Source organism: Hypanus sabinus, chromosome 5 (genome assembly GCF_030144855.1).
Source record: "Hypanus sabinus isolate sHypSab1 chromosome 5, sHypSab1.hap1, whole genome shotgun sequence".
Classification (NCBI taxonomy): domain Eukaryota; kingdom Metazoa; phylum Chordata; class Chondrichthyes; order Myliobatiformes; family Dasyatidae; genus Hypanus; species Hypanus sabinus.
Genome location: NC_082710.1, coordinates 23,690,501 through 23,715,288, shown reverse-complemented (window position 1 = coordinate 23,715,288; position 24,788 = coordinate 23,690,501). Strand labels below are relative to the sequence as shown.

The 24,788-nt window shown below is 39.7% G+C and overlaps 1 protein-coding gene across 3 annotated transcripts in view; it reads right to left on the bottom strand.

The window, feature by feature from the left end:
* mcc (MCC regulator of WNT signaling pathway) overlaps positions 1-24,788 on the bottom strand; it is a 145,241-nt gene that overhangs the window by 44,817 nt on the left and 75,636 nt on the right. For all 3 annotated transcript variants that reach the window (XM_059969577.1, XM_059969576.1, XM_059969579.1), the window contains 3 exons: positions 17,877-18,019; positions 15,712-15,854; positions 3,439-3,602 (listed from right to left, as the gene is read on the bottom strand). In XM_059969577.1, the coding sequence (XP_059825560.1) occupies positions 3,439-3,602; positions 15,712-15,854; positions 17,877-18,019 (450 nt within the window). The remainder of the gene's footprint in view (positions 1-3,438; positions 3,603-15,711; positions 15,855-17,876; positions 18,020-24,788) is intronic.

The window sequence follows — 24,788 nt, the reverse complement described above, 5'->3', positions numbered from 1 at the left end:
TCAAGAAGGAGCTGGATAGATATCTGATGGATAGGGGAATCAAGGGATATGGGGTCAAGGCAGGGACTGGGTATTGATAGTGAATGATCAGCCATGATCTCAGAATGGCGGTGCAGACTCGAGGGGCCGAATGGTCTACTTCTGCACCTATTGTCTATAAGCATAGGCACTGGAAAAATGGACCATACACGAGGACCTCAAATTGGCAAAGCAGTTCCTGTACTGGCCAACTGGATACTGCTGTAACAACATTGCTTCATCATTATTCCTCGGGTGTTACTCTGCTACCAAACTTTAACAGCTTTTGATTTTTTTCCCAATTGAACATAATAGACAGCCTCATTTCAGACATCACCCAATATTTTTCATGTGTGATATGTTAACCATTGACAAAGATAAAATGGAGAATAGACATAAAAGATGAGTTAAAGCTCAGTAAGTCCTCAAAATATCTTTGCCTTGATGTTAATATTTTACTGGAAGTCATTGGGACTCGAGGGAAGGGAGTGCAGCAAAAGCAGATTAAGGAAGAGACTAGAACAATATATTACTGTTCTCAACTCTTTCAACCAAAAGGCAATTCCTCAACCATTTAGGTATATTTTTGGAGGTGTGGTTATTAATGCAATTACATTACCGAGTGGTGACCATTACAGAGACTTGGATGACTTAGTGACAGAAATGGTTACTTCAGGTGCCGGGTTTTACATGTTTCAGAAAGGACAGGGAGGGAGGCAAAAGAGGTGGGGGCGCGGCACAGTTGATCAGAGATAGTGTCACGGCTGCAGAAAAGGTGGATGCCATGGAGGGATTGTCGTCAGTTTCTGTGGTTGGAGGTTAGGAACAGGAAGGGGTCAGTAACTTTACTGAGTGTTTTTTATAGGTCGCCCAATAGCAACAGGGATATCAAGGAGCAGATAGCGAAACAGATCCTGGAAAGGTGTAATAACAACAGAGTTATCGTGATGGGAGATTTTTAATTTCCCCAATACTGATTGGCATCTCCCTAGAGCAAGGGATTTAGATGGGGTGGAGTTTGTTAGGTGTGTTCAGCAAGTTTCTTGACACAATATGTAGATAAGCCTACAAAAGGAGAGACTGTAATTGATTTGGTATTGGGAAATGAACCTGCTCAGGTGTCAGATCTCACAGCGGGAGAGCATTTTGGAGATAGTGATCATAATTCTATCTCCTTTACAATAGCATTGGAGAGAGATAGGAACAGACAAGTTAGAAAAGTGTTTAATTTGAGTAAGGGGAATTATGAGGCAAGAAATTAGAAGCTTAAATTGGGAACAGATGTTCTCAGGGAAAAGTACAGAAGAAATGTGGCACGTGTTCAGGGAACAATTGTGTGAAGTTCTGTATATGTACGTTCCAATGAGACAGGGAAGTTATGGTAGGGTACAGGAACCGTGGTGTACAAAGGCTGTAATAAATCTAGTCAAGAAGAAAAGGTTACAAAAGGTACAGAGAGCCAGGTAATGTTAGGGATCTAGAAGATTATAAGACCAGCAGGAAAGAGCTTAAAAAGGAAATTAGGAGAGCCAGAAGGGGCCATGAGAAGGGGCAGGATTAAGGAAAACCCCACAGCATTCTACAAGTATGTGAAGAGCAAGAGGATAAAACATGAAAGAATAGGATCTATCAAGAGTGACAGTGGGGAAAGTGTGTATGGAACCGGAGGAAATAGCAGGGGTACTTAATGAATACTTTACTTCAGTATTCACTATGGAAAAGGATCTTGGTGATTGTAGTGATGACTTGCAGCAGACTGAAAAGCTTGAGCATGTAGATATTAAGAAAGAGGATGTGCTGGAGCTTTTGGAAAGCATCAAGTTGGATAAGTCGCCGGGACCGGATGAGATGTACCCAGGCTACTGTGGGAGGTGAGGGAGGAGATTGATGAGCCTCTGGCTATGATCTTTGAATCATCAATGGGGATGGGAGAAGTTCCGGAGGATTGGAGGGTTGCGGATGTTGTTCCTTTATTAAAGCAAGGGAGTAGAGATAGCCCAGGAAGTTATAGACCAGTGAGTCTTACTTTAGTAGTTGGTAAGTTGAAGGAGAAGATCCTGAGAGGCAGGATTTATGAACATTTGGAGAGGTATAATATGATTAGGAATAGTCAGCATGGCTTTATCAAGGGCAGGTCATGCCTTACAAGCCTGATTGAATTTTTTGAGGATGTGACTAAACATATTGATGAAGGAAGAGCAGTAGATGTAGTGTATATGGATTTCAGCAAGGCATTTGATAAGGTACCCCATGCAAGGCTTATTGAGAAAGTAAGGAGGCATGAGATCCTAGGGAACATTACTTTGTGGATCCAGAACTGGCTTGCCCACAGAAGGCAAAGTGTGATTGTAGATGAGTCATATTCTGCATGGAGGTCGGTGACCAGTGGTGTGCCTCAGGGATCTGTTCTGGGACCCTTACTCTTCGTGATTTTTATAAAAAACCTGGATGAGGAAGTGGAGGGATGGGTTAGTAAGTTTGCTGATGACACAAAGGTTGGAGGTGTTGTGGATAGTGTGGAGGGCTGTCAGAGGTTACAGCGGGACATTGATGGGATGCAAAACTGGGCTGAGAAGTGGCAGACACAATTCAACCCAGATAAATATGAAGTAGTTCATTTTGGTAAGGTTAAATAAAATGGCAGAATATAGTATTAATGGTAAGACTCTTGGCAGTGTGGAGTATCAGAGGGATCTTGGGGTCCGAGTCCATAGGACAGTCAAAGCAGCTGCACAGGTTGACACTGTGGTTAAGAAGGCATACGGTGCATTGGCCTTCATTAATCATGGAATTGAATTTAGGAGCCGAGACGTAATGTTGCAGCTCTATAGGAACCTGGTCAGACCCCACTTGGCGTACTGCGCTCAGTTCTGGCCGCCTCACTACAGGAAGGATGTGAAAGCCATAGAAAGGGTACAGAGAAGATTTACAAGGATGTTGCCTGGATTGGGGAGCATGCCTTATGAAAACAGGTTGAGTGAACTCAGCCTTTTTTCCTTGGAGCAAAGGAGGATGAGAGGTGACCTGATAGAGGTGTACAAGATGATGAGAAGCATTGATCATGTGGGTAGTCAGAGGCTTTTTCCCAGGGCTGAAATGGTTGCCACAAGAGGACACAGGTTTAAGGTGCTGTGGAGTAGGTACAGAGGTGATGTCAGGGGTAAGTTTTTTTACTCAGAGTGGTGAGTGCGTGGAATGGGCTGCCGGCAACGGTGGTGGAGGCGGATACAATACGGTCTTTTAAGAGACTTTTAGATAGGTACATAGAGGGCTATAGGGAAGTCTAGTAATTTCTAAGGCAGGGACATGTTCCGCACAGCTTTGAGGGCCAAAGAGCCTGGAATGTGCTGTAGATTTTATATGTTTTCTATGTAGATAGATAAAAGCCACACTGCAGGTAAACTCAAGGTAAATGAATACCTTTATAGCTAGGTCACAATGCTCACTGGCAGTAGTGAGTTGCTCTATATGTCTGTCTACTTCTGCTACTGAAAGACTGCAGCTGCTCTTCTTCCTTCCACAAACTACATTTTCCAGCCCAGTCAGCACCCTCTGGAGCTCTGAATTGAGGTCACTACAGGTATCTAAAACAAAAGAAAAACATTCACTTCATTATAACAGCTGATAAAAAAAAGACACTCTTTGTGTGCAGCTCCTTTGCACTATATTACTTCCACAAAACAAAATTCACAACATTGAAAATCAGTGAAAAAACACCTGATTCTAATAGCTATAAAATTACTTGAATGTTATGCAAAGTATTCGCAATTTTGTTATTTTGTAGAACCAAAATGAAGCAGTCCTTGACATTCAGTGCATAGATTCAGATTTGTAAAGTAGTTATGAACTGATAAATATTCTTTCATCAGTTAGTGGAAGTAGAAGCAACAATACATCAAGCTGTTTATAAAAAGGCAAACACTGTAAAAATCATTTCAAAAATATCTGGAAATGAGAAACAAATGTGATAAGATTAGGAAGATCAACCAAGAAGTTAACACTAAAGTTAGGCTCTCACTTTGGAGACCCAAAAGAAAGGAGTCTGGATTCTCATGTTTACTTTCGGCTTGCTTTAACTGATTGATATCAGATCACAGCAATAGAATACAGATAAAACTGTCATTCACTGTACTCAACTCTGTATGGCCCAGTGATTACATGGGTAGATGTGAGCACGTCTGATATTTCTGGAAAGACAGAAAAAATTCTGGAAATGCTCAAGTGATTACACAGTATCGCTGGATGGAGATGCACCTACCTTTTCTATTCAATTATGGTCATTAATCTGAAATGTTAACTCTGCCTCACCATGAATAAAGGGTGACATCTACAATGTATTACTTCTAAAAGACAAATTTAATTTCAAATGTAAGTTTAGCCAATTAATCAACAAGTGTTAATTTATATAGCACCTTTTATTTCTATGTAATGCCTCAAATGGTTTTTTAAAATACAAGAAATTTTAGATGAATACAAGATGAATTTCTTTGCCTATTTTAGCAGTTAAATCTGGAGAGATTTTATTTTTCCAGCCAGAAAAAATCAAAGCCATTTCCACCATTAAAGCTCATTAATAGATAAAATATAGTACACTTATTCTCCCAGATCTGTATACAAGATAATTAATCGATAGCAACCAAAGATTTCCAAAGACTATTCCAATTGCCATTCTACAGAAGCCACTCTATTCATTGTTCTCTAATGTCTATTTGATTATCACAGATGTAGTCTGTGGAAGTGGAAGTAACAGCTAAAAGGAACATATCTGTTGCAGTTGCCCATAAACCTGCAAATCCCTTATAGGTTTCAGAAACTTTCAAGGTGCTACCATTAAGGCATTTGTGAACTAAGTCAAGCAGCTGCCACATTCTCCTTGAGGCTCCGGCATAAGACCTTTAGTATAACTGAAAGAATTGAGGAGAATTATACTGAAGCTCTTAGAGGAACATGCTTTAAGTTATAGCCTTCTCTTCAGCCGCTGCTGGACTACTTTTTAAAATTCTGTCTAAGAGTGGATATCACTGGCCAGGCCAGCATTCTCTGCTCACTCTTAAATGCCCAAGATGCCCAATTGCCATCATATCTGCTGCAGTCCATTTGGTGAACATACTCCCATGGTGATTAGGTGAATTTTATGATTTTGACCAACCATGAGGAAATGGTAATATAATTTGATGTCAGAAAGGTGCTTTACATGAGTTGCTAACAGTTCTATTTGTATTTATCTTGTTTCAGAAGTAACAAGGACCTACAGATGCAGAGAATCTTATAAAAGTTACACAGCAGACTGCACTGGTTCTTATGTGTGTGGGAGGATTCTTAAAATTGTGTACGGTGATAGCCCTTTCCTACTAACTTCCCAATTCTCTTTATCCCTTGAGTTCTGTACATTATCTAATGCCACCTCCTTATCAATACTTTGTTTAAGCAGAAAGTATTTATATTGATGTATAGAAAGAAGAATTATCTTCTCTCTAGGCAAGTAGTGGGTAATTAAAGATTAGGACATGATCATGTATTAGGGTCATACGTGGTCTTTTCTTTGTGTTCTTTTTCATAGTTAATTATTTCACCTCAAATGCTGTAATGGATTTGGTCAAAAACTGGCACTTGTAAATAGTATGCTCAGAAATTAAACAGCATATGTCTATGTGTTCATTGCTTAACAAAGATGCCATGAAAACAGAGCAAGTGCTCAATCATTAACACAGCACCAGCAATTTGCCAACCTGATTACCTCCCACCAAAACCAGCAGTTCAGGATACAAAGAAAGAAATTAAAGAATCATAAAAAAACAAGGTGCCACTTAGTCCATTCAATCAAGAGCAACTGTGCTGGTCCCACTCTGCTGTTCTGACACTTACACCTTTCGGCCTGGTCTAGAATGCAAATGATCATTCTTAATCTTAAACTTCTCTTCCCTGTTGCTGCTGCTGTCTCCCTCCTTCTTGAATTCATGTCATGACTTGACCTCTGCCACCACCAGATAAGCTATGCCAGCTTCTTGCCGTTTCAGTCAGGTAGGACATGTAGAAGCCAGGGTCCCACATCTATTTCCCTTCAACCATTCGGTTCTTGAACCAAATGGCAAAACCCTCATCACTACAGTTTAACAGCACTAAGATCACTTGGATCACTTTACACTAAAAGCAAAATTATTTTTTCAAAGTTCAAAGTAAATTTATTATCAAAGTACATACTGTATATATGTCACCATATTCAACATTAAGATTCACTTTCTTATGGCCATTCACAAATACAAAGAAACAAAAAATAATAATAGTCATTACACAGTGAATGGTAGGGATCTGGGAATACAGGTACATAATTCATTGGAAGTGGCATTATAGGTAGACAGGGTCATAAAGAAAGCTTTTGCACATTGGCCTTCATAAATCAATGTACTGAGCACAGAAGATGGGATGTTATGTTGAAGTTGTATAAGGCGTTGGTGAGGACTAATTTGGGGTATTGTGTGCAGTTTTGGTCACCTACCTACAGGAAAGATATATACAAGGTTGAAAGAGTGCACAGAAAATTTACAAGGATGTTGGACCTGAGTTATAAGGAAAGATTGAATAGTTCATTCTTTAGAACAAATAATATTCTTTAGAACAAAGAAAATTGAGAGGAGATTTGATGGAGGTATACAAAATTATGAGGGGTATTGATAGGGTAAATACAAGCAGGCTTTTTCCACTGAGGTTGGGTGAGTCTACAACCAGAGTTAGTGGCTTAAGGGTGGAAGGTGAAAAGTTTAAGGGGAACATGAGGGGAGACTTCTTCACTCAGAGGGTCATGACAGTGTGGAATGAGTTGCCAGCACAAGTGGTCCATGTGAGCTTGATTTCAATGTTTAAGAGAAGCTTGGATAGTGCAGATATGGAGGGCTATGATCCAGGTGCAGGTTGCTGGGAGTGGGCAGCTTAAATGTTTTCGACATGGACGAGATGGGATGGCCTGTTTCTGTGCTGTACTTCTCTGTGAATAATAATCAATAAGTAAGCAATAAATATCAAGAGAATGAGATGAAGAGTCATTGAAAGTGAGTCCGTAGGTTTTGGGCACAGTTCGGTGTCAGGGTGAGTGAAGTTATCTCCTCTAGTTCAAGAGCCTGGTGGTTGAAGGGTAATAACTGTTCCTAAACCTGGTAGCACAGATCCTGAGGCTCCTGAACCTCCTTCCTGATGACAGCAGCAAGTAGAAGGCGTGGTCTTGATATGGCAGCCCTTAAAGATGGATGCAATTTTCCTATTTTTCATACTAATAGTGCTCTGTTCTGTAAAAACTCAGATAATTTATGTTTATGTTTTACTTGTGAATGCTGCTAACTTAATGTTATGTGCCTGTGATATGCTGCAAATAAGTTTTTTTTCCCACACTTGTGCATACACGTACTTGTCCATATAACAAAAACTCAACATTGACTTTAAGTTCATCTGCCACAAAAGCCAACATACTTGGAGACACAAGAGACTGCTAATGCTGTAACCTAGAGTAAAGAACCAACTGCTGGAGAAACTCCTTGTTGCAACTAAATACTTACTTTCACAAACTAGTGTACAAGGACATTAGAGTCTCGTAGCACCTCCCCCTTTGCTAACCTATCCTTATTTGGATAATAATATTTCAGAAGCAAAGTGAATAATTTCATAATTATCCTTGATATACTCCATCTGTCATGAATTTGGTCCATTGCTCGACTTGTCTAAATTATATTGGAGCTTCTTTATATCGTTTCCCATTTTGTGTTGTCTGCAAACTTGAGATTTATACATTATGATCCCACATCCGGTTATGTTATGCCCCCTTGCATTCCTCAGGAAGGTCTTTGATCGCTGTCATTGCTCTAAGGTAATAAATGAGCAGATGGCAACTAGCTCCCGCTTTCCTCTGGATAATATTCCTAGTTGTCAGACTGATGTCACATTTGAAAGTCATAATGAAAAGCCTGATGAGGCATGCAGTGCACTTTTAGAGGATAATCTGGGGAAGGAGCTTTTATTCCTTCAGCATCTGCTACATTAACTGTAAAGTGGAGGATCAATTGTCATCTTACAAGCTGTGCTCCAACTTGCTTTCCCACCTTTCAGCAAATTTAGCAATTGCATCTTGGTGCCGTTATTTATGTCATTTACATAATTTGCAATATGTTCAGGCCCCTGGTCCTTTGCCTGTGGCAAACCACTTGCTACATTCTTCCAGCTGATAAAAACCAATTTATCTCTACTGTTTCATTGGTAACCGATTTTCTATCTATAAGGTTACCATATGCCATGAGTTGTTAATTTCTGTAATAATCTCTAATCTGTCAAATTATCAAATACCTTCTGGTATTCCAATTGTAGGAAATACAAGAGACATCAAAAGCAGGAACAATTTGGTTCCTCAAGGTTGTTAAAGCCAGGGATAGTAATGAGGACAAGCTCCCTCTACCTACCAATGGCCTCTAACAAACAAGTCCAGCTCCTGGATAAGCTTCACATGTGGCTTATCTCCTAAGCCCACGGGAAGCCTTTCTACTGACAGGAGAAAGGGCAAAGGCAGGTTACCAGTGCCTTAAAATCAGTCGCTTCAGGCAGATGTGGCTCATCAGCCATGGTTGGCAGCTCAACTAGAAGAAGGAAAAATTTGATCTCAAACCTCTGCTTCCTTGTGGTTATACCCACTCATGCGGAAGGCTTTAGGAGTAAAGCCAGAGGAATAAATCCTTAAGGCAGTCCTACGTTGAGTTCAACACTGACTGGCAACTCCTGCAATGCTGCTGGTACCAAATTGTATGGTTTTCTGCCATTCCTTTTGGTTCATTGAATCCATAGTGAGGGGGAGTTTGCTACATAGACAACAGCTTGCCCTCCATATCGTACTGCCCAGGCTTAAGTATCTAGGCAGCTAGAATGCAACATCCACAGTCTCACTCACTCAAAAGCAGAAATAATGGAATAACCTGGGCTTTTTCTCCCTTACGGATAAGGTTCTTTTCTAAAATTTCCTTCTGTGCCCATTCCGAAGGGGAAGATTTCAGGGGAACTGCCCTTTGATTCACTTCTCCATTTTCAAATACCAACTGCAGTCTTTTACACACCATTTCCACAACTACCAATTTGTTCTTACAATTAATAACCACCCTCTCTCGTGAAAATTTATATCTGGTCCTCTTTAAAACCACTGCACTACTGTTTCTCACTACAACTGTAAGTTCCACTCCTGTAAGTCCAAGATATAATTTAATATAAAGGCAAACTCGATCCATCCACAACAAGCAGTATTTCCCAACTGCCAACCATTTAAATTCTAATCCTTATACCAACATGTTGGTCCACAGCATCCTCTACTGCCAGGATGAGGCAACTCTTGGGTTGGAGAACCAGTACCCCATTTTCCGTTTGGGTAGGTTCCAACCTAATGGTATGAACATCAATTCCTCTAATTTCTTTTAATTTCTCCACCTTCCCTTCAAATTTGCCCCTTTACAAAAGTAAAAATGATCCCCTAAATTCCTGTTGCTGACTCATATCCATCTCTCTTTCTTCTCCAACGTCTTCAGATATGCCATCTTTTACCAAATAGTTAGCAACTGCTTCCTTAAATGGGTTTGTTACAGATTTGCTTGCATCCAAATTAGAAATTGGATTGGAAATTTAACATGATTTTGTAATTAAGGAAACACTTCTCTCTTTGCCAGCCCAACAAACTATTGAACTTATTCATCTTTTGGCTTGAATCAATTCTCATAGCACATTCTTGTCTGACATGCAAACAGCTTAGTTAAAATGTAATTTTTTCCCCTCAACTGCTCCCCACCTCCCACTGAGCTACCTAGAAAAAAGGGAGAAATAAAACATTAACTATATTCATTTGATTAATGGTCCAAGTAATATCTAGCACCTTTGTTTAATTTTTATAAAAATATGTCCAAGTTTTCCTTTTCCTCCTGACGTGTTGTTTTTAAAACTTAAAATTACAGTGTATTCCAGTTAAATGGGCCATTGGTTAATCAGGGCAGCTGTTTATTTGGGACAACTCTTAAAGAACAAAGATTAATTTGAGAAAATAGTCAGGATTCCCTTAATTTATTTGGGACACTACACCACTTAATTGAGGTAGGAAACTGTGGCCGAACTGTTTCTAAATAGCATCAGATGTGTACTCTTGTATGGCTGCTAGACACTGCACCGTGCTTACAGCGATGTTTTTAAATAGCGTCAGTTATGTTTCTTTGTGTTCAAACAAGTGATTTTTGTCACTAATAGTTGGCGAGAAAAAAACAGCAAAATAATTCAGAACTGTTTTGTTCACCACGCTTACAAGCACTCAGGCTTGGAGATGCCAGAAATGGCCAGGCGTGAAAATGAAGTAATTTCACCACTGCGACAAGTTAGCAAATACGAAGGTATCAACATCATCCTGAATGAAACTGAAGATTTGGAGGCTGCAATTGTCTAGTTCCCAACCTGGGGCCCACAGTCCCCTCAGTTAATGGTATGGCTCCATGGCATAAAAAAGGTTGGGAAACCCTGGTCCAAAGGGTTGAATGAAGGCAGTCCATTATCTGCACTATGTGCCTGCACTGATTTTGTTCAGTTACTGTCAATCAAAGGAACACGGCAGATGAGTTCCTCCATTAATAACTATTAGGAACTAATTTACAGTTTTACAGTACTGTGAAGGTATTGATAGTAATTTGTTCTATATTTTATTTAAATGCATAAAGTGTTACTCAGTTAAAAGGTACTTTGTCTTTTTCATACCTTTTAACTATTTCTATGTAATTCCAGCTAACTGGAGCAGCCATTTACTTGGGTGAAAACGTACTGGTCCCAATGCGTCCCAATTAACCAGAATCCACTGTACTTCCTTTTCCAAGAGTCACCATCTCCTTTTGAATTGTGCAATCACTTATATCCCATATTGACCATTCAAACCTACACTCTCTTATCCCAGCCTATCAAGACAATGCTATTACAGCTCACTTTGTCTACACTCCCAATAAACCTGAATTTTTATCCAAAATCTCTTCACTTTTGACCAGCCCCTTTGATCTCTTCTTGCTTGGTGATGTAATCCACATCAGTCTTGCTACATTGTACTATACACATGTTAATCAAAATTTTATGTGAACGAGAACAGTTGAAAGTTGATTTATTATCCAAGTATGTATACTACATACAACCTTGAGATTCATCTCTTTGCATTCAGCCACAAAACAAAGAAACCCAATAGAACTCATTAAAAAAAGATTGTCAGACACCCAAAGTGCAAAGAATAAAAGAAACAAAATAACATTCAGAACTGATGTACACAAAGGTGATTCAAGAAGCCAGTTGCAGCCAATGCAACAGCCATTAGTTGCAGGTCACAGCCTCAGTTCAGCGCAGTGAGCTGAACACCAGTACATCCCTCACCTCTAGACCCGACACCCTGACCTTTTCAATCAGGCCCGTTGCTTAAATCAGCCAAACAGCAGGTTGCTTCTCACTCTCGGACCCGGGCCCAACCACCTCAATTCGGCCTGTACCTGACTTTTCCAATCTGGCCCATCAACTCAAGTTCCTCACTCTCACACCCAGCCCCCATCACCTTGACTCTGCTTCGCCTTGGATCTGCCACTTTGAATCAGTAATGATGAAACATTGACTTGTTCCCCGTTCTGAGGCACGGGTCCCATTGCCTTGATTCAACCCGTATATGCCATACCACGACCGTCCTGCACCTTCAGTTCACACCACAAAAATGCTATGTCATATAGGCGGTTTAAAAGCTCAACTCCAAAAGGCAAGTTACAGTCTATTGATTGCAGTGATCATTTGAGGAAAAAGTGTGATTAATAAAGGAGTTTGCAGTTTCGTTTGCTGCCAGCAAGTCATCGATGAGCCTCACTGGCGCCATCTTAAACCAGATTTGCAACTACGCCTCAACCTATACCCCAAGACCTGTACGTCATTCTTCATTGTCACCATCAACAATGTGCTCTTCAGTACCTCAAATATGCCATGCTTTGTGTCCTGCTGATCACTAGTATTTAATTCAAATGATCGCAATTTATTATTAGCATTCACATTAAATGGTAGTAACTGAATTTAGCCTGACCAATTTCAGTTTTATCTGTATGTGATTCATTTATATTATCTACTGCCTAAAAACGGTATTTCTGTCCTTATTTTTCCAACTCTTCATTAATGCTCAAATAACTCTAGTTCCAGGGTTCAACTTTAAAAGAAAACAACAATCAACAGGGATATTGGTAAACTGTGAGATTTTATTCATACATTGGTGCAATGCTAAGTTATATCTTCAGATCACAGTATGGTCCACATTATGAGTCAAGCAAATGTGTTAGCACAGACTTTCAAATTCAGTTATACTTTATCCAGGATTTGGCAGACATTAGAGAAACTCATCCGGCACAAGGGCAGGTCAGAACCATATGCAATGACTGATCTTTTGACTATCAAAGCACAAGTGAGGAACTCAAAGGAGCATTCCTAGCTTGCCTGGATAAGTTGAACTCCAACAATACACAAGGAGCTCAGCAACTTTAATATAAAAACATGACATTTTGTTAACATTTACAACTAACCAACTAACTAACATACTACCACCTACTCAATTTTCTCCACCAGGCCTACCTTCCTCTCTAGGACACCACATCTTATCCATGGTTGCAAACCTACTACTGACAGAAAGCTAGAAATGCTACAATCAGAGCTTAAATATTTTATAAGATTATGATAGATTACTGATGTTGTAAGCATTAGAATTTCAACATAGAGCTAAATTTCATTGAAGCTGCTGCATTCTAAGGTGATCACTTCTTTCCACGATAAATTGCTTCCACTTCCTGAAGCACTTAGCACTTTAGGTAAGCCCAGAATACACTTCCTCTTATCAGGTTCCACAGGATGAAAGAATTCCAGATGCAAGTTTGAGTGTGAACACAAGACCAAAACCATGGACCTCAGCTTAAATAAGGACTATTATAGCAGCATGAAGGTAGGTAGAAGGGAGGATAAAAAACCTTAGAGACATTTAACAGATGACCAGTAATAGACATTTAAACAGCTGATCCACAACACTCATTAGATGTTATCCCAACCAGAAATAAGGAATTACCGTAGAGCGCACCTGATTAAAAGCCGCACGCTCTAATTTTAGAAAGAAAATCAATTTTGTACTTGTACAAGCCGCACCGGATTTTAAGCTGCAGGTGTCCCACGTTGTAATATGAGATATTTACACAGAAAGATATTACATGTGAGGATTTTTTAACTTTTAATTAAATCCGTATGGTAACATAAACAAATACATATTGCAAATGCTTTTTTTTCGAACAGTGCCTGTAACACAGCTACTTTTAAATATACCTACGTATCGGTAACACACAAATTACGTTGCGTATACTTTTTTACTGAACAGTGCACGAACAACATTCCAATATCTCCTAACGACTGGTAAAAAAATATATATACTGCAGCCTACCAGGAAAAGTTATTGATCGCCTTTAACTTAAAAGCTGCATCATATGCTTTTCTTCGAGTGTTTTCCATGTTGATGAGGGTGAGTACAAATGACTGATTTACAATCATTAAATTGTGAAAGTGCGCTTGATTTATCGTACAATTTCATTGGACCTCTGTGAACTACTCATCAATTTTATTGGCCTTGCTATGATCCCAGCCCCCTCCTTTGTGAGAATCGCAAGAGCACCCGTCGAAGGGGGGGGTGGGGGTCAGTAGACCCAGTCGGAGAGAGAGAGAGACGGGCTGTTACGAATCCCGTAACTGGAGAACTTACCAGCAAAGATAGAGAGGTCCGTTGAAGTCTGATGTCACTATTTTCAAACGTTTTTATTGATAAAGGGACACAAAAGTAGGGTTAATACAAACATTCAGAGACAATAGTCGCTGTTGTTATTCTGTATCCCTGGTGGGACCTGCAATTTGACACGTTTCTCTCTCTCTCTCTCTCTCTCTCTCTCTCTCCGACTGGGTCTACTGACCCCCCCACCCACCTTTCGACGGGTGCTCTTGCGATTCTCACAAAGGAGGGGGCTGGGATCATAACAATACAAATTGCACGTTCCACCCGGGATACAGAATAAGGTGACAGCGACTATTGTCTCATGGAGACCACGTGAAAAGCCCTCGGGCAAGGTGGGCTGGTTGAGAGAGAGAGAGACTGCATCATCCCAACCTGACTGACTCCTGCGACCCCGTGAGGAAGTATAAAGGAGAGTCTCAGGGGGACAGCCCTTCAGACGCACCAAGAAGACACGAGAGGGTGGTCCCGCAGCAGCGGGATGCCATTCTGAAGGAAGCCACGTGCGTTAGATTCCGGGATTGGAATTTGTGGCTGGAATCACAGAAAACCGCTTTTAACTAACATCGGGGAGAGGAAACCAACGCTCCCCCGATTTCACGGAAGATTCATCAAGACTCGGCAAGTTCTTTCTCTTCTCCCCCAATCTCTCTCTCTCGGTCACCCCACGTGAAACCCAGCGATTTTCAAAGGGCTGAGGCCTGCAGACTTTCAGAGTGACTTTTATATTTCCAGCGGACAATCTATTAACCCCTAGACAACAGCAGAGCTCACTTAATGATGAGTATTACTATACCCACGCTTTAGATTAAGTGTTGACGATGTGCACTATCTAAATGTATGTATTAACCCTACTTTTGTGTCCCTTTATAAATAAAACGTTTGAAAATAATGACATCAGACTTCAACGGACCTCTCTATCTTTGCTGGTAAGTTCTCCAGTTACGGGATTCATAACAGTCTACTGTTACGAGGCAAAATGTTTTTGGCGGCATGAAAAAAAACATGCATTAGCCGCACCGTAGTATAGGCCGCAGTGTTGGTGCAGTGTTCAAAGCGTGGGAAAAAAGTAGCGGCTTATAGTCCGGAATTTACGGTAATAAGAATGAGGAACAACGTTAAATTAAAAACTAGAGCATGCAAGGTGGCAAGGACTGGTGGAAGACAAGAGGTCTGACAAGATTTTAGGATTTAGCAGCAAAAGACTAAAAAACTCAGGAAAAAAATTGATTTGAGAGAGAAATATTGTACTCGACAGTAAAAGAAGCAATGGGCATTTCTGCAGATATACAAATAGGAAGAAGGTGATTTAGGTAAGTGTGAGACCTCTAAAGGAGAAGGCCAGTGATTTAATTAATTAATAACAAGAAATAATGAAACAGCAGATATGTTATATCAAATTTCTTCAGTGTACATCATATAGGACTGTAAATGTTGCTTAATTAACTGAAAGGCGAATTTCTTATGTCTTGCAATGTATCTTCATTTCTTCTCTCCCCCCCCCCCCCCCCAGAATCTGTCAGAATTCTATCCTCTCTTTTCCAAGGAGTTAAAATCATCATATTTATTATAAATAAGACATTAAAATTACTTTATGGTATAAAGGATATAATCTAACAATACAAAATAAAAAATTAAATTGAAGTTTGGCAAACATGAAGATCAGATAACATCTGTGGAAAAGCAAACAGCTCGTGTCAGATGAATAACCTTTCATTAAAGCAGACGTGGCCAGGCTTGCTGAGCGCTTGCAGTATTTTCTGTTTTTATTTCACATTATAAACATCTACAGTTTAAATAAGCATTCTACCCTTTAAGAAAACACTGATTGGTTATACCAGGCAATACATTATTTGGTGTTAGGATCATCTTACCTATATCTGCAGAGACCATCATCGACTGGTTCTCAGGCCCCGAAACAGAAGTCTGATCCTGATCCATACTTCTGGAATCTTCGTTTGCCTCGTGTTGGCTATGGCTAAGATCTGATCGCAAATCTGAACATTCATCTTCTTCTCTGTGGGAAAACACAAAATAGTTAGGCTTATTAATATGGAAAGAGCCAAATTTAGTTCCTAGACATAAAATATTAATTGAAATATTACAGTGAAAAGTCAAAATGCTAGTGGTGAAAGAATAATTCGACATGCACTTCAGCAACAAGGAAGTAATATAAAAATGTCCATATATATTTCAGTAGATGTAGCAATTAATGAACTAAAGCAAAAAATTACCATTTGAAAAAACAGCTCATTTTTTCAAAGCTTTAAGGCAAAAAGTGAAGTGGTTATAAATATGAAATAAAAGCTAAAAGGCTCAAAATCTTAAATTAGCCAAGCCAGTTTGATAAGTTTTTCCAATATTTACATTAACTACAAAATTTGACTCCATTAAATTTAGAGCTCATTATTGTCATTCCTTACTTTGTGCTGGCAGAACGATATCCATTGAAATTTAGTTCTTGATTAAGAAATTTTGCTTAAACCTATTATATAAATGCAATTACATTAATCATTCCAAATGCTCAAGGGTTATTCATGTTATCTTCTAATAATCAAAATATATACATTTGGACAGATTTTAGTACCCATTTGCTTTGCATGTACAGTATTTTTTTTCCATTCAACTGGCTCCAATTGAGATTTATTTACCCAAATATTTGAAAATTGGAGCACTAATTTTTGAAATGCTTTTTATGACTTTAATAGTAAACAAGGTTATTTTATTTAGTGTTGTTATTTAATTGACATTTATGTACACAAATGCAAAGTTAATTTTAACATGTTAATTTATTAAAAGAGTAAAATATTTGCACTACAGTCTCTGGTTATAAATGAGGTGCCACACTACCTACTAACCCTCATACTGGCAGAAGAACCTTGTGTGGATCCCCATGCAAGAACTTGCTTCCCCAAGCCTCAACAATATGAATCTTCTTATGTTAATACTTGGGGGTTGGGGAGTGGTGAAGGCAAGGAGAGAAAGAGATGCTGGGGAGAACTGGCCCCGTCACCAAACCTGTTGGAAAAGCAAAGCCCAGCCTGAATTAGTCTGCTATCAAATCAGTTAAAAATTCATTGGTCTATAGCAGGTGTCCAAATATTTGAATACAGAAATCGCATTGCATACAGCTCAAAACTGGCCATCTTTCTTTTCCATTCACAGTCCTGATTCAAGATCATGTGCTTCACCATCCCTTGCTCCACAGGTCCTACTTGACCCACTGAGTTCTTTCAGCAATTTTTTGCTTCAGACATGGTCATTATAAAACCAGGTGACTGCGTAATCGATTTATTGATTTTATTTAGAAATGCAGTACAGAACAAGCCCTTCTGGCCCAACAAGCCACTCCGCCTAGCAACCCAGCCTAATCACAGGAAAATTTACAATGACCTATTAATCTACTAACTGTTACGTCTTTGGACTGTGGGAGAAAACTGGAGCACAAGGAGAAAACCAGTGCACGAGGAGAAAACCCACACGCTCACAGACAGAATGTATAAACACTTTACAGACAGCACCAGAATTGAACCCCCAAATGATGGACATGTGATGGCACACATCAACTCCAGCCTCCCAGACATCTTCAACCTATCATCGAAACAAGTCCACAGATGCATCACGGGTTTGCATGGCAACTGCTCTGCCCATGACCACAACAAACTGCAAAGAATTGTGATTACAGCTCAAGGAAATAATACCAAGAATGATGTTCTATGCAAGTCAATGATATTTCTGTGCCATCAGAGGAAGCAGAGCCTCCAACAAGTAAAAATGCTTTGTTTGTCAACTTAAGTTTCATAAACATAACTGTATAGCCTCCAAACAACCAGCTAATAAAATTCAAAATCAGGATATCACATATTTGAGGTACACGACTTGTTATTCAATAATCTTCATGGCATCATAGCTCTAGAATGTAACTAGAATGACAGCACCGACTCAGTAAAAATAGAACAATATACTTAGGCTTTTTATATCACAAAACTCTGAAAGCAAATTAAAAACATTATTAATATGATATTTTGACACAGTTTACCTTATTGTTGTTCCCTGCAGCCTGTCAATCTTCTTATTTAGCTCTGCAATTATACTATGGAGTTCAGTAATGCGTTCTTCATAGCGTAGTGTTGTCCTTTCCTGGGTATCTTCGTGTTCTCTCATCATATGAGATTGCTCACACTGAAAAGACAATACATAAAGTGAAAAAAGTTCCATAAAGATTGCCCTTTTCTGCTATACTAAATAATTTCTGAGGTCAACTTTCCGATTGACTAATCTTCAGTCGTGGCTCTTCCAACCCGCAGTCAGAAAACAACTATCTAAAAAGATTTTGGTTGATAAATACTGGTCCATAAACATTGGTTTGCAATTCAGTTTTGTAATTTGCCTCTATACAAATCCATTGTTATTCTAAATTTGCCTCTCACGTATATGTAATTAATCCAATAGCCCTATTTAAAAGTAACATTTATCATGAACTACTTATGGGACATTGCCACCAGAGATGCCTAATTAATAACCATAATTATATTTCAAGAAGAATTTAATACAATGGAGTACTTTTGGAATGTAAAGGGTAGATTTGAAATATGAAATTTTGCTCCACTTGCTACTGAGTCATACTTAACAAGATTGTCAAGTAAATCTAAAATATTTTATCTCATCTTCATTTAGAGTGTCTTTAATATAGATGAACTATCAAGTAGTAAAGAAATAAAACAAACCACAATGTCATGCTAAAAGATGGCAAAACATACAATTAAAATGATGAATTGTTACTTTTGTTTAAATCAGAATCAGGTTTCATATCACTGGTATATGTCATGAAATTTATTGTTTTGCAGCAGTACATTACAATACAATAAAACTATAAATTACAATAAGAAAAGTGTCTATCAAAAAACTTATTTCAAAAAAATGTCAATGGGGAAGAAGCTCTTCCTAAAGCATTGCGTGTGTGTCTTCAAGCTCCTGTACCTCCTCCTTGATGGCAGCAAAGACAAGAGGGCATGTCCTGGGTGATGGGGCCCTTGATGATGCCTTTTTGAAGCTGTTCTCAATGCTGGGGGAGCTAGTGCCTATGACAGAGCTGGCTGAGTTTGCAATTTTCTGGAGCCTCTTCCATTCCTGCACAATCGCTCCTCCATATCAAACAGTGATGCAACCCATTAGAATGCCTTCCACAGTACATCTGTAGAAATTAATGAGTCTTTGGTGTCATACCACGTCTCCTCAAACTCCTAATTAAACATAGCTGCTGCCATACCTTCTTTGTAATTGCATCAATATTAGACTTAGGAGAGATCTTCAAAAATGTTCATATCCATAAACTTAAAGCTGCCCACCCTTTCCCTTTGCTGAACCCTCAATGAAAACTGGTGTGTGTTCCCTCAGCTTCCCCTTCCTGATGTCCACAATCAATTCCTTGGCCTTAATTACATTGCGTGCAAGGTTATTGCTACACCACTCAACCAACTTGCTCCGAAACGCCACCTCGTCACCATCTGAAATTCTGCTAACAATAGTTGTGTCACCACCAAATTTATAGATGGCCTTTGAGCTGCACCTAGCCACACAATAGTGGGTGCAGAGAGATTAGAGCAGTGGGCTAAGCACACATCTTTGAGGTGCACCAATGTTGATAGTCAGCGAAGAGAAAATGTTATTTCTGATCCACAATGACTGAGGTCTCCCGATGAAGAAGTCAAGGATCCAGTTGAACAGGGAGGCACAGAGGCCTGGGTTTTGGAGTTGTTGATTCATACTAAAGGTATGATGATGTTGAATGCTGAGCTGTAATCAACAAACAGCAGCCTGGTGTAGATGTTGCTATTGTTCAGGTGATCCAAGGCTGAGTGCAGAGCCAGTGAGACTGCATCCGCTGTAGACTTATTGTAGTTACAGGCCAATTGCAGCAAGTCCAGGTCCTTGCTTAGGCAGGAGTTGATTCTGGCCACGTTCAACCTCTCAAAGCACTTCATCATATTAAATGTGAGCACAACTGGGTGATAGTCATTGCTCTGCTTGGGTACTGGTATAACTGTTGCCCTGTTGAAACAGGTGGAAAATTCCAGTTACCATAGTGAGAGATTGAAGATGAACTTGAACACCGCCGTCAGTGGGTGAGCACAGGTTTTCAGTGCCGTACCAGGTACATTATCAGAGCCTGATGCCTTGTGAGGGTTCTGACATCAGCCTCCAAGACAGAGATCATCAGGTCACCAGCTGCTGTAGGGATTCACACAAGTGTAGTTTTATTCTCCCTTTCAAAGTGTACGTAGAAGATGTTGAGTTCATCTAGGAGTGAAGCTTCATAGACATTCATGATGTTAGGTTTTGCATTGGAGGAAGCAATGGCCTACAAACCCTGCCAGAGCTGACGTGCATTAAATTCTTTCTCTAACTTCAATTGGAAGAGTTATACCTGAATTTCTTATACAGTTCTGGAACACCGGTCTAGAATGTCACAGATCTAGACCTCAGCAGGCTAGGAATCTCCTGTTCATCTACGATTTATAGTTTGAGTACATGCAGTATATTTTTAAGAACATAAGAAATAGGAGCAGGAGTAGGCAATCTGGCCTGTCGAGCCTGTTCTGCCATTCAAAAAGATCATAGCTGATCTGGCCATGGACTCATCTCCACCTACCTGCCTTTTCCTCATAATCCTCAATTCCCCTACTATGCAAAAATCTTGTCTTAAATTTATCTACTGAAGTAGCCTCTACTGCTTCACTGGGCAGAGAATTCTACAGATTCACCACTCTCTGGGAAAAGCAGTCCTCATCAACATCCTACATCTAGTCCCCCGGATCTTGAGGCTATATCCCCTAGTTCTAGTCTCACCTACCTGTGGAAACAACTTTCCTGCCTCTATCTTATCTATCCTTCTCATAATTTTACATGTTTCTATAAGATCTCCTCTCATTCTTCTGAATTCCAGTGAGTACAGTCCCAGGTCCCCCTCATAGTCTAACCCCCTCATCTCCGGAATCAACCTGGTGAACCTCCTCTGCTCTGCCTCCAAAGCTAGTATATCCTTCTTCAAGTAAGGAGACCAGAATTGCATGCAGTACTCCAAGTGTGGTCTCACCAGTACCCTGTACAGTTGCAGCATAGCCTCCCTGCTCTTAAATTCAATCCCTCCAGCAATGAAGGCCAACATTCCATTTGCCTTCTTGATAGCCTGCTGTATCTGCAAACCAACCTTTTGTGATTCATGCATAATCACTCCCAAGTCCCTCTGTACAGTAGCATGCTACAATTTTTTCCCATTTAAATAATAATCTGCTCTTTCATTTTTTACTTCCAAAGTGGATGACCTCGCATTTACCAACATTGTACTTCATCTACCAGACCCTTGCGCACTCACTTAACCTATCTATATCCCTCTGCAGACTCTCCATATCTTCTGCATAATTTGCTTTTCCACTCAATTTAGTATCAACAGCAAACCTTAGATCCACTACACTTGGTCCCCCTTCCAGATCGTTAATGTATATCTGGAACAACTGCGGGCCCAGCATCAACCCTTGCAGCACACCGCTCACCACTGATTGCCAATCAGAATAACACCCACGTATCTAAACTCTCCACTTTCTATTAGGTAATCAATCCTCTATCTATGCTAATATATCACCCCCAACTCTATGCATTCTTATCTTATGGATAAACATTTTACGTGGCATCTTATCAAATGCCTTCTGGAAATCCAAGTAAGTAACATCCATCTATTCCCCTCTATCCACAAAAAACTCCAGTAAGTTTGTCAAACAGGACCTGCCTTTGCTGAATCCATGTTGCATCTGCCTGATGGATCCATTTTTTTTTCAAATGCCTCACTATTTCTTCTTTAACGATGGTTTCAAGCATTTTCCCATTACAAATGTTAAACTAACTGACCTATGGTTACCTGCCTTTTGTCTACATCCTATTTTGAACAGCAGTGTGACATTCGCCACCTTCCAATCTGCCAGGACCTGCCTAATATCCAGAGAATTTTGATAAAAGCCTCTACTATAACTTCTGCCATTTCTTTCAGTACCCTAAGATGCATTCTGTCAGGACCTGGGGACTTATCTATCGTCAGGCCCATAAGTTTGCTCAGCACTATCTCTTTACTGATAGCTATTGTATTCAGGTATCGAAGGACAATACTCACACCACACAGGTCATAATGAAGTCAGTGTCAACTGTGGTGTACTCATTCAGTTTTGAAGATGAATCCCTTAATTCTTGTCCAGTCCACCAACTCAAAGCAGTCCTGTATGTATTCCTCTGTCTCCCTTGACCATACCTCCTTTGTCCTCACCTCCAGTGCTGTGTTCTGTGTGCACCAGGTGTGGGAGGCATGATAAATATTCTAGAGGGTGATATAACAGTGGTCAGGTTTGTTCCACAGTTGATATGCTGGTGGTAATTATTCAGCGACTTCTTCAAGTTGGCCTGGTTGAAATCCCCCGCAATGATTGAGAAAGCAACAGGGTGTGTTGTTTCACGTCTGCTGATCATGGTGTCTAGATCTTCCATTGCCTGCATGACATCAGAGATAGAATGTACAACACAACCAGGAAGATGGCAGAAAACTCTGTTGGCAGATAAAATTGACACTTGACTACTTGCTGCTCCAGGTTGTTTGAGCAGGATTGAGAACCACCATGTCTATGCACCACGATGAGTTATTCATGAAACCTACACTCCCTCCTCTACCTTTAAAACAGTCAGCTATCCTGTCTTTTCTGTGAACAGTGAAGCTTTTGGGTTGCAGTGCTGCATCTGAAATGGCAGGGGTTAGCCAGTTTCCGTAAACCAAATTCCACAGCAGATCCTGATGTCCCTCTGATTCTGCAATCTTGCTCTGCGGTCCTCAATTTTATTTTGCAGAGACTGTACATTCAATAGCAAAAAGTTGAGACTGGGTCTTTGGCATCTGCATTTCAATCATATCTACAGACCACCTGCCCATTTTCCACACTTTTGTTTTCTTTAAGGGGAACTGCACTCACAACCCAGGTGTTTGTCGACCATAGTCCACCCATTTTAAGGATGAATAGATATGTTAAATGTCTTAAAACAATATTGCTAACTGCAGTTCTGTTATGACAGTACGGTTGTGACTGTGAAGTAGTCCTAAACGGGAATATTTGATCATTCCCATCAGAGCAGCATGCAAAGCATCACCAGTTATTGGCGCCATCATAAGTCTGCAAGAACTGAGGAAAATGAAGTTAGCAAATTCTGAAGTGATAGAGTCAATTTAAGAAAAAATAACTAATTAGTCTTCTACTCAGCACCTTCCATCTTTGGAAGTCACAATGGCAGAGAATGAAAGTAATTAAAAAGGCAACATACTGATGGAAGCAACTAAAAGTACTGAACAATATTCAATCTGCAATAAATCTTACTCTCTGTAATGGGGAGAAAATAGCTTATGGCATTTGAAGTTGTAGTACACATAACCTATGCCCATATATATCTGCAAATAGAATGTAAAATTGGCATTGTCTGGCGGTCTATATGACTGTTGCCTTTACTATTAATTGACATCAGAAGGCCTGAAAAGGTGCAAGTCAAACATGCAATCAGCCTACAGTACTTAAAAGTAAGGTAAATTCTACAAGTAGCAAAAGTTATTTGAAAACTAAATTGGTGCCAATGTATTTTTAGAACTGGCTGCACACACAAGCTTCAAGATTTTCCAGAGAGTGTAATGGATGTTTTGGTACACAACGGCAGGCAACATTACAGAATAACAGGAGGACAAATGCACCTACTCTTATCATCAATAGCTTCTTATTTCCAATATTTCAGGTACATAATTACTCATGTTTTTCCAAGCAATGGAAAACAAAACTTTGGTTAAGCTTGTAATGGGAGTCAACAGATTATCCCATATTTTGGAGAACTGGAGTCGACTTGGAAGGTGGTTAAGCAGCAGGCAGAAACACAAGAAAAGCCAGAACTGAGCAGCATGAGGGTTGCAGTCAGAAATGATAGAGCATCTGTCAACTCACCAGAAGATGCAAGAATGAGTTGAGGTTGCACACTACCCCAACGCATTCAAGTCTAAGCAGACAGGGCAAGAGACATATTGAATGAGCTTATCTAAGTAAATGCTTGATGAATTTCACAAAATCTGACAGAAAATCCATGTTCCTTGTCAAGAACTCTGGAGAAATTAACATTAACTTGCATAGGTCCTCATACAGATTTCTGGAGTGAATCATATTCAAAGGAATAAAGCTTCTGTATGGTGTAACCACAAATGGCATACACTACGACTTCTATGGGTCTCAGTACTGCTTTGGAATTTTACCTGATTCCCGCCATGGTTGTCACCATCAGTTCAAAGGTCACGGTAGTTTATCAATAGTTTCCAAACAAATAGGCAAACTCAAAATGCTACCATAAGAAAATGGCATTGCCTCCATAGAATGTGAACCTGCTTTAATGTCAAGTGATAGCATTCCTGGTACCACGTTTATCAGTCGTGGAAATAAAAACAGAAAATCCTAGGAACAGTAGGCAAGCCAGATAGCATCTGAAGAGAACAGTTTTATCAGCATTGACAAAAATTAGAAATGGAGTTAAATTTAAATTAAAGCAAAAGGAAGGGACAAAATTGGACAGAAGGTATTTGACAGAGTAGAGATAAGGAGACAGAATGGCACAGTCCTGGTGCTTGCCACAAGGAAGACTCTCAAATTATTTCTGGGGCTGATGCAAACTGCAGATAACAAATGAAATTGAAAGTACTAGCTAGGAGAGGCAAAAAGCAGAATGGAAATATTACCATATCCTGAACATTATCTATACTCCAATTATCATTAAAACACAGTTTGCTCAAAGCACTGCTGATCACAAGAGCTTTTCACTGAAGTTTGTTTCAGCATTTCACAGAATACAACAGTGTCCATACTTCAAACATACATCAATAATTGTCATGCAC